Source organism: Anoplophora glabripennis, unplaced genomic scaffold (genome assembly GCF_000390285.2).
Source record: "Anoplophora glabripennis isolate ALB-LARVAE unplaced genomic scaffold, Agla_2.0 scaffold208, whole genome shotgun sequence".
NCBI classification, from domain to species: Eukaryota; Metazoa; Arthropoda; class Insecta; order Coleoptera; family Cerambycidae; genus Anoplophora; species Anoplophora glabripennis.
Genome location: NW_019416550.1, coordinates 555,884 through 567,599, shown reverse-complemented (window position 1 = coordinate 567,599; position 11,716 = coordinate 555,884). Strand labels below are relative to the sequence as shown.

Genomic DNA, 11,716 nt, shown 5'->3' with positions numbered 1-11,716 from the left:
TTTTACTAATGATATCGTGTTCAGCGTCTCAAAATACTAGAGAAATGACGTATTTGGATAAAATTTAGGAAAAAATCAGTTTTGACCCATATTTGGACAAGTATTCACCTAAATAGTGGATTTTCTGAGAAATATCAAGGTCATGGGTAACTTTTACTAATGACATCGTGTTCAGCGTCTTAAAATACTAGAGAAATACATTTGGACAAAATTTAGGAAGAAATCAGTTTTGACCCATATTTGGACCAGTATTCACTTAAATAGTGGATTTTTTGAGAAATATCAAGGTCATGGATAACTTTTAATAATGACATCGTGTTGAGCGTCTCAATATACTAGGGATATGACATATTTGGAGGAAATTTAGAAAAACATCAGTTTTGACCCATATTTGGACCAGTATTCACCTAAATAGTGGATTTTCTGAGAAATATCAAGGTCATGGGTAACTTTTACTAATGATATCGTGTTCAGCGTCACAAAATACTAGAGAAATGACATATTTGGATAAAATTTAGGAATAAATCAGTTTTGACTCATATTTGGACCAGTATTCACCTAAATAGTGGATTTTCTGATAAATATCAAAGTCATAGGTAACTTTTACTAATGATATCGTGTTCAGCGTCTCAAAATACTAGAGAAAAGACATATTTGGATAAAATTTAGGAAGAAATCAGTTTTGACCCATATTTGGACAAGTATTCACCTAAATAGTGGATTTTCTGAGAAATATCAAGGTCATGGGTAACTTTTACTAATGACATCGTGTTCAGCGTCTTAAAATACTAGAGAAATACATTTGGACAAAATTTAGGAAGAAATCAGTTTTGACCCATATTTGGACCAGTATTCACCTAAATAGTGGATTTTTTGAGAAATATCAAGGTCATGGATAACTTTTAATAATGACATTGTATTCAGCGTCTAGGGAAATTACAAATTTGGACAAAATTTAGGAAAAAACCATTTTTGACCCATATTTGGACCAGTTTTCACCTACATAATGGATTTTTAGAGAAATGTCAAGGTCATTGGTAAATTTTACTAATGACATCGTGTTCAGCGTCTCAAAATACTACAAAAATTATATATTTGGACAAAATGGTATGTGGGACAATTGGGTTTGGACTGTTTTTTGTTTGTGTAATCTGTATCTTGAAACAGAAATGTTTATTTTAATTTTTGGTGCAGATCAAATTGTGTCATATCGCCTGTACAAAAATGATTCTTATTTCTGTACAATATTATAACAAGTATAATTTGTATTTATAGTTCTTTAACTACAAATATTTAATATACAGGTACTTTCAGTTTTTTATTTTTGCACGTTTGTATCAAATTTATACTCACGTCCTTGATGATAATATAATTAAAAGAAAATATATTTTTTTATTAATTACTATTTTAAATCCGATGTATTAACGGAATATTTTTTTTGGTAAATTAAAAAATAATTTCTAAATTGCATCCGAACTTCCTCCTCCTTTGTTATTGTTTACAGGTCCGTATTTGTATTTTTGAGACCCTAGCGATAAAGTAAGTCATAGAAATCCGTGCGATAGAGAAAGATGGCTATAATGGGCGGTGATTATTAGACGCCTTCATTATAGCCATCTTTCTCTATCGCAGACATTTCTATGACTTTCTTTATCGCTCTCACGTAACGGCCGATGAACCATGGGGACTTTCTGACCCTGTATATCATTATTATAAGGCCAATACATAACAAATTTTGGGGCATTGATATTTTGAAAAATGACGGCGCGACGTGACGGCAACACAAAACATTTATTTAAAGGAAACAAGCTGGTGGATCTTTGTTGTGCAGTTCTGGCCAGTTTACTTACGTTTGTAATTATTTCACTCGTTACCTTGTAAGCTACAACTTTCTTTAATGGTCACCGGTACTCCTAACAGCGGTTTGATCTTTTCTAGATCTTCTTCGTTCAGCGCGCACTTTGTTAGGTAATCGTCCACAGTTTTGGCTTCCTTCAGTGCCTGTTGAAATCTGTCCTCTACCACTGCGTTGATTATTGGATTCACTTGTTTGATCCGATCTATGTAGGCTTGGCATATTTCAACACTAGACAACTAGAAACAAAATCAATTTATGTCAAACGAATTGTTAGATATACAGGGTGAATGTTTAGTACGCATTTCTTTCATTTTAATAAATAAAACACAACTATTGTCTTCGATTATCTGAATTGATTTTTACACGTTTTATCAGATATTAATACATGGATAATGGCTTTTCCGGTTCGGAACGCTTATAAGTAATAACATTTAGATGATACCTCTAGTTTTTTGTGCAAATTTAATTTAATTTATTGTCTTAACAGTTATTGAACTTTTTAGAAGTTCATGTGTATAACAAGAAGGGTGAAATTATTTTCTGTTCACACAAAACCACTGGTTCAAAATTAGTTCTGCGGTGATGCAAATTAGAAAATGTTATTTTTTCAAAATACTTCTCACTGGAAAATAATCACAAACTAAATTAGTAGTAACCTTTGCACATGGAATAATACCCGTAAAATCATTACATAGCCATGTAAAAAGACCTAATGTATTCTACTGCAATCCAGTTTAAAAGATTTTGAATAAATGAATATTTTTATCAATAACAACTTCTGATATCAGTACCGTAGCTTATTACCGAAATGTGTATTTACTTTTTCAACACCATCTTTGAAATAATTATTAATAACAGTAAAATATACAGGGTGGTCCGTTTTTCATGGCTCACCATTGACATTTGGGAAACTGTAAGATGTACAGGGTGACCCTTTCCAGGGTCATAAAAATAAACCAAACATAAGATACGAGCAATTCATTTTCGCCGAAAGAAAATTTCTACGGCTACTAGTTTCAGATGTGCAACATTCAATTGTTTTGTTTCTTATGGGCGCCATATTGGATCTTGATAGTAACAGACAGATGATAAAATTACGAATACGTCAGTATGTAACACTACTATTTTAAAGAGGCGACTTTTTTTCTAATTTGAGTCATCCTGCACCACTGTATACGGTTTTGTTGCAGAGCTAGCAGTTTTTCTGTTTAAGATCTGTTTAAATGTTCGGATACTGACAGAAGTTTCAAGAAAGCACATTAATAGAGATATGCCCTTAAAAATTGCACGAATATTATATCTATTTAATATAATTTTGATTGTACCAAAAGTTTCAAAGTTGATACAGACATTTTAAGGTTTTAAGACAATTTTATTGATTCTCAACTTACCTGTTTCTTCCTAATTTTGGCAGCCAATTCTGTAGCGTTTATACGAAGTATATCATTTGTTATCGGTGGTACACTTTTTTTCTTTCCTTGTGCAAACCACACGTAGATCGGATGGGTTAAAAACCGTAAAAATGTCATAAATGCTATAAGTATCGAAAAGAAGAAGTCCATCATTATGTAGTGTATTCCCAAGAGTTCTAAAGTTTTGTTCTGACAGAGTCCGTTTCTTCTATCGTTGGTATCTAAAAACAGTATGAACTTAGTGAATATGAAATGAAGTGAAAACATTTTGAGGGTTGTGTACTAAAGGTAGTTTTAAGGTGGGCCATTCATATAGTTTTTTTTTAATGTAAGCAGTCACCTTTCCCTCTAGAGATATATGCATTTAGAAGGTAGTGAAAAAAAATAGTATAATCAAAGATTTGGGAGATTGGAACTTTTATCGTCAGGCGTTTTTATATCTAGTTTGTCCACTATCTAACTTTCCTGTAAATAGTCGATGATTCAATAATATGAAAAACAGTAATAATCGTATTGGTACTGATTGATTATTGTTTTTTAATGACATACAAGATTAAAACCAGTGACGTAGATTTGATGTATCCTGCTTACATTTCTCTCAAAAATTAAGGCACACCCTTGGAAAAAAGGTTTTCTTGTGTCAAAAATGCGTTTAAAAATTGTTCTTGTATAGCAAATTTTATTTGGTACAAAAGTGATCTTTTGACGGTTCACATATGTCTTTATGTTATGGGTCAAAGTGACTCTAGCAAGTTATTTTAGGGTTAAATAATGTTCTGAATAAGATTTTGCGATATTTTACGAGAAAGCATTTGCGACGAAGGATTCTGGTTCAAAGTTTTGTGGGTTGATGGGATCATACGTTGATGACCTTGATTATGACCTAGAGGTCAAGCGTGAAGGTTCTTTTATGGTCAAATTTTTTGCAGTCCTATTAAGTTACGACAAGGTCGTTATGGTTCAGCCAGTCAAGATAAGATCGCTGTAACCGGGCTAGTCTAGGCAAAATCACTATGACCTGGCCAGGGGTGTCGAAGCGATCTTGCCTTGATTGGCCGGGTGGAAGCGATCTTGCCGTGCTGGGTTATAGCGGCTTTGCCTAGAATATCTGGATCATAACGATCTTGCCTTGACTGGCCAGATCATAGAGATCTTGCTTTGACTAGTCGGGTTACAGCGATTTTGCCTTGACTGGCTGGGCCATAACGATCTTGCCTTATCCTAATGGGGCTGCAAACAAGATTCTCCTATTTCGTAACTTGATTTGACCTTCAAAGAACCTTCAAGCTTGACCTCTAGGTCATAGTCAAGGTCATTATCGTATGATCCCATCAAACCATAAAACTTTCAACCATAATCCTTCGTCTAAGTGCTTTCCCTTTAAGATATCGCAAAATATAACATAAAGACATATCTTTATGTAAAATTTTCTGCTCTATCCATCTTCGGTGTCAAAAATACATATAGCACATCTAAAAGTCCAAGTTCACCTTTAAATGTCCTCTACGGTTGACCTTTGGGTCAAGGTCAAGGTCACCATTGTCCCCCTCAGAACCCTGCAACTTTTGTCTAAAAAGTTTTTCTTGAAAGTGTTTCCCTAAGAAGATATTGCAATGCGTTATCTAAATCTGTATAACCGATTATTTGCTTAAAGATTCCTTTATTGTGAAGAATCTGAGAGTGTTTCTTTGAAAATTTTGACACCGCTTATTTGAAAAACAAGGCAGACAAGAAAATATGTTTAAATTGATGTCTATATTTATTTAACAAATCTACCTGTTTAAATTATTTGAATTGTTTTACGCGTTTACTTTTTTTTATAACTTTGAGGACAAATATTATCCATGCTTAGCTAATTTGCATACCTGTTAGTTCGGTAATGTTGTTTTTTCTCCCGATACGAAAATTTATAACGTGTGCATTTAAAACATCTTCAGGTAAATGTCACACATTGAAATTAAGTCTCATACATTGTAATTTCATCCTTCCAAAGTACGAGAATAATTGCTATTAAAGGTCACATTATCATTTACCATTTAACATATCTGATGATGATACATTGCGTGTATACTGTTTTATTTTTCATTAACAACGAAGTTTACGTTTCGTGTGATTGAGAGACACACATTAAGGAGAAAACAATATCGCTGACAATTCAAACAAATAAAGTCAAACAATGTCACTAGATGCCAATTGTATTTTTAATAAATCCTTTTTATAAATTTATTTTTAAAGTACATATACAGGGTGTTCCTAAATATCATGTACATAAGGGAGGGGGTAATTCTTTGGCTTATTTCATGACTAAAAATTCATATACAGGGTGTTGAAATTTTAAGATTTTTTCAGTTTTTTTCTCTATAGCTCCCACAGTTTTTGAGATATTTAGCTCAAATTTGAAATATAGGTTACGTTACGGGAGATTTTCAATGGACTAGTAGTGTTCATTACGCCTGTTTGGCAAACCATTAACTACTGACAAACCAACTATCATCCGTCCAAAGAACGTGCCGAAAAAGGTTCTGATCATCAGTTTCTGTAATTTGAGCTATAAAATTAAGTCTGTTTGCAATGTGACGCTCTGGCAAATACTCCAAGCAAATTGTGAACATTGTAGTCATGACACCCATTGGTCTTCGTTGAACGATTGACTTATCCAAATTCAATTCCCGGCTAGCCTGCAGAATTTCATGAATTTTGTTCGAAATACTGTAACTAGGGTTTCTGGTCGAGACTTCTCGAAGCGAGAATTCCCGGGAAATCTGGCCTTACTCGAGACGAGAAAAAAGTTCCGAGAAATCGAGAAATTTAAAAATCACGCGCGTCTTAAGTTCTTGACTGGAGTTGGTTTCGTTGATGCGTTTAATTCGTTTCTCGACAAATAACTGAGCGGTTAAAGTGGTTTCTCTACCAGCTCATGATTTGTTTAAGTTTTTAAGGCATTAGTTTACTTTGATGATTCTTTTTTTTTAATGTACAGGGTGATTCACTATATTTTGACCCCCCTTTAATTTTTTTGTTTTAAGAGTTATAAAAAAATGTGAAATATAAAAGTTGCACGATTTTTTATGAAGTTTTCGAAAATGATAGAAAAACAAATGAAGTTCAAACAAAATGGCCGCGGATGTTAACTTTGTTAATTTAAATGGAACACCCTGTATATTTTTACATATTTGGATAGAATGTTCCTTGTCGAACATAGTCATATAGATTTGTTGGGTCCATCTCTAATAATAGGCGAGATAATACTAAAAAACGAAATGATGTTTCTTTATTAAGAAAATAAGACATCTTGTAATTGTTAGAATGTTAGAACTCTTTCAGGCATTTCTGCCTGTTTTCCAATTACGTAAGTATTTAGATTTAGTTGTAATATATTTTGACATATCGGACATTGATATAGTCCAAAACGCGTATAGGTATTTTAAGTAAATCTCACTAATTAGACCGTGTGAGGCGAATTACTCATGGATAATCTTATATTTGGTAGGTCGTGACACTGACAGGTAGTAATGTCATGATAACATTGTTATTGTTTGACAGTTTGTATTAGTATTTAATTAAAATGGGTTACACAGAAGTAGAAAATTGAAATATTATTAGGAATTAAAATAAACTATGGAGAATATCTTAACTACTCTATCTTAATTCCTATAATATTTAAATCTTCTACTTCTTTGTATCCCATTTTAAATAAATAATAATACAAACTGTCAAACAATAACAATGTTGTCATAATATTACCTGTCACTGTCACGGCCTACCATATAACATTGTCCATGAGTAAATAAGCCCCTCTCGGACTAATTAGTGCGATTTAGTTAAAATACTTATACCCATTTTGGACTATGTCAATGTTCGATATGTCAAAATATATTGCAAATAAATCTAAATCCTTACAAAATTGGAAAAAGGCAGAAATGCCCCAAAAACATCCAACAATTACAAAATATTTTATTTTCTAATAAAAAACGTTCTTTTCGTTTTTTAATATTATCTCGCTTATTGTTAGAGATGGACCCAACAAACCATATATGACTGTGCTCGACAGGGAAGGTTGTATCCAAATGTGTAAAAATATACAAGGTGTTCCATTTAAATTAACAAAGTTAACATCCGCGGCCATTTTGTTTGAACTTCATTTGTTTTTCTACTATCATATTCGAAAATTTTATAAAAAATCGTTCAACTTTTGTATTTCACATTTTTTATAACTCTTAAAACAAAAAAGTTAAAAGAGGTAAAATATAGTGAATCACCCTGTACCTAGTTATAAGTCTGTATAGAAATTTTATTATAAGCAGATACCTAATGTTGAAGTAATAAATTAATAGGAAGAACGCTTCTGTATCTTTAAATTAAAGCTTGTTTTTTTTTAAGATTTCTTCGGTTAAATTGCTTATTTACTATTTATTTAATTAAAAGACTGCATGATTAATGATTATTAATAATTATTATTGGAAGAAAACTACGACTCAGAAACATTGAAATAAACATAATAAGTATATTGAAAGTGTTTAATAAAAAAACAAGTTAAAGGTTTTAAGAAGAAAAGAAAGTTTTGTTACTAGAAGTAGATACATAAGTAATTAATAAAAATACTGAATAAATAATAAATGTTAATGATGATTGTTAAGTATAATAGCATGTTTGTATTTCGCATTGCAATACCAAAATTATGACTTTTTTAAGTTTTAGATATTTCACGAGAATTCGAGAATTCCCGGGAATTCCTAGTCGAGAATTCTCGAGACCCGAGAAAAAAAATAGACCGAGAAATCAGAAACCCTAACTGTAACAGTCTAGCTGTATTAACATTGTTTCTTACTCTTCGGTCAATTATTTGATTTTTTCATTTCGTCGCAAGGTCGCCTTCAATCTTGTAAAGGTTGTATGATCTGGAATGAGGCGCTCTGGATACCTTTCTCGATATAACTCTGCAGCTCTTGATTTTTTTTGTGACTCGCCGTAAATCAACTTTTTCTGACGTTGGTATTGAGTAATGACGAAGTACTCTGTGATACTTATGCACTTTAAACAACGAACATTCAATTATTTTCCAAAGACTACTTAATCCTTCTAACGCTAATGTGATTTTTAGGTCTTTATTGTGATACTCTTTAGGACGATATTGCTTAAAACTTTTAAACGGGAAATAACAGAAAAATTTCTCTAATAAAAGTTTATTAGAAAAAAGGGAGGTTTTTAACAGGAAAAAAATTTGGGTATGTTTCTGCAAAAAATATAATTAATGACGTCGTTTCTGTCAAATCCCAAAGATAATACTTTCGATTGAAAATGGAGCTTACCTCATTCCATTTAACACAATGTGTCCCAAATGTTATTTAAATTTTTGGTATCCTCACAGAAGTTTGAGACACCCTATACAATCGTATACTTCTTCATATTTATTAACCGCCATGTTTCTACCTATCAGCTATCAAAAAATCAAAACTATTCCAGTACAAATAAGAGAAATGGCAGAAAATTTAAAAAGTTACCTCAAATTTGAACACTGTTTTCTTACTTTAAAAGATAGATGCATTTTTATCCAAAATCTGACTAAGCTATTGCATTTTGCACTCAGTCTTAACGCAGTTTATATCCACATTACGTTCATATACACGTGCAATTAGACAGAAATTTGTAACTTAACATTTGAAGTTTTTAATTAATTTTATTAAAAGTGATGCAAACAGCATGAAATTGGTTTTATTTGCACAAGCTGTGTGCACTTAAGAAGAGCATTTCAGAAGGTGGGCATAATTCCAAATCGCGAAAATGGAGACTGGCCTTTTTTATACTCGTATCCAGATTTACGGAAGTTTCTATTATTAATTTGTGACTTAGGACCCGATATTTAAAGCTTGGTCAAGAATTTTAGTTTACTTCCCCTTCCACTACTGCCACTAGGTATAATTATTATAATAATGATCTACGCCACGGAAATGTTTTTTTTTTCGGCATCAATGATCTACTGCACACAATATAAATGGCAAGTCATCGTATTCTATTTTTAAACAGAATATTTTAAACGTATCAATGAAGAGTTAATTTAATTTTGTATGCGAATATACAATTTGTAGGTATACATGTATAGCAACGAACTTTGGTTTACCATGAAACAACATGTTACACTTGATGAAGTTTATTGCTAATTAGTTCATTTTTTTATGTAGTGGCGTGTTTGACCATTTTTTTTTATAAATTACCTGCTTCATTAATTACAATAATATTTATTAATAATATATTTTTGCTAATTTTAGGTTATCTTACATTACAAAATTGTTTTTCTTATTTGTTGTTTTTTCCCTCTGTTCTCTTGGCTACTACTGTTGTAATATTTTAATTAATTAGTTAATTACTTACATTAGGCTATACTTTACTGTAAATATCTATCTGATATACTAGGTAAGTGCATCACATCGAGAGATGGAGCTTGCTGTATCTGCTTGAGCACAGCCTAAAGGTTTTCCTACTATTTCAATACCAGTAGAACTAATTATATATTATTAATAATAATTTATGGAAATTTATTTGTTTTCGGATGCTGTTCTTTTTGCGTCCATAAGTATGCACACAAAATCAACAATTTCCACGAAATGTACGCATACAAGTTTTTGCTGTCAGCAATTCTTTTTTAAATTAATAATATATCTTTACCGTGTTTAATAATTTATTATACTTGGCAACTTGGCAACAGCTTCAATGGCATTCTGTTGGTTTTTAGATTTTGAACAGTGAAAACTGATTCCTAAAAAAAATTATTATTGCAATTATTGGCAATATCGCAGGTGTGACTGAAAAGCTCGAAAATTGGGTGTGTCCTGTGTAGCAATACATTTTTACAATGCAATCGGAGCACTTGGCAGTGACCCCGAATAAAGTGGCGAAATGGTCATGACATTAATAAGCGAATACTGCCGGAAGTACTGAGCATTTTTTTAAATTTCATTACCAAGTTTAAGCGTTTAAATGATTTTGAATGGTGTAATATCTTAGACAGTTCTGTTTCTTGCTAATAGTCGTGTTACTATAATATTTGAACATCGATGAATTGGCCGTCCGCTATTTTATTGTTGAAATGTGTAAGGGAAGAGAGTAGAAAAGGTGTCTCATGTCGTGAGTCAATTTTTTTCATTAGCAACATTGTTTTTTTAAACAATTTGGGTCGAAAATCAGTTTTTGCAATATCTTGGAAAAACTATCGATTTTAGAAAAAAGTGTTCAACAGACGAAATATATGCAATAAAAATGCCTACAAAATGCCGCATTAAAATTGGATAAATTGTTTAAAAGTTATTGCAAAAAAAAAACATGAAAAACGTGGAAACAGCATTTTTTTAATTATCCACAACTTGGTTGTTATTTGTTGGAATTTTATAAATATGCCTAAAAGTTGCGAGTTTTATTGTTCTTCAAAACTGTGCGAAAGATGGGCGATGTGGGCCCGATAGTTTTTGCAAAATTCTATTTATTTTTTATCCCGTCAAGGACAAAAATGCATAACTAACCATCTGTCTTTCCGAAAGTTAACAACAAAAAAGGGTTTAGCAAGTAGATTTTTAAAGCTTAAAACCTAACTTAGTATGTTAGCTATACAATCACACTTTTTTTAATTAAATATAATGTAATATAAAATGTGTGATTGTATAGCCAATCAAAAACCACACATTTAAAAAAAATGTTCCTTTTTGGAGCCGAGTTACACTTTTTTTTTCGGACCCCTGGCAATAAATCAAAATTTCATTTAAATACAAAACTAAGTAATGTTAGTTTAAAAATCGGCTCAATAACTTTCGGAGAGACACAAGGTTAATGCTATACATTTTTGCTCTTGACGGGATAAATAAATAGAATTTCGCAAAAACTATTGCGCCCACAGTATAGTTTTGAAGAACAATAAAACTCACAACTTTTAGGCATATTTATAAAATTCCAACAAATAACAACCAAATTATGAATAATTTTAAAAATGCTGTTTTTCCACGTTTTTTGACATTTTTTTGCAATAACTTTTAAACAATTTATCCGGCATTTTGTAAATCGTTTTATTGCGCATGTTTCGTCTATTGAACACGCAAACAAGCAAATGTTTATACTTTTTTCGTAGAAAACGCTACAAATTATATCTAATTTCTAAAAACAATACATTGGCGTTAATGATTCTCAAAAAACTTCAAACTGACATTATTTTTTGTCAAGACCTAATGGTCTTTTAAATGAACTTGTATTAATTTTTCTATTTAATCTGTTACAGAATTTATCCCTGAATCCAACAATATTCCGATTTTTTAATTTCGTAATATTAAATTTAATCTAGAACTTTAAAGGCAAGAAGAAAAAGAAGTTTATACAGGGTGTTTCCCAAAAGAACATACACAGACCATAGATGCTATAGACTTTGGAAGTAGGGTTTCAAGTTTCGAAAAAAATCAATACCTCA

General features: G+C 31.6%; 1 protein-coding gene across 3 annotated transcripts in view; it reads right to left on the bottom strand.

Annotated features, from left to right (window-relative positions):
• LOC108908654 (fatty-acid amide hydrolase 2-A) overlaps nt 1-11,716 on the bottom strand; it is a 33,647-nt gene that overhangs the window by 16,279 nt on the left and 5,652 nt on the right. For all 3 annotated transcript variants that reach the window (XM_018712763.2, XM_018712765.2, XM_018712764.2), the window contains exons 2-3: nt 3,250-3,491; nt 1,875-2,094 (exon numbers count right to left, since the gene is read on the bottom strand). In XM_018712763.2, coding sequence (XP_018568279.1) covers nt 1,875-2,094; nt 3,250-3,491 — 462 coding nt within the window. The remainder of the gene's footprint in view (nt 1-1,874; nt 2,095-3,249; nt 3,492-11,716) is intronic.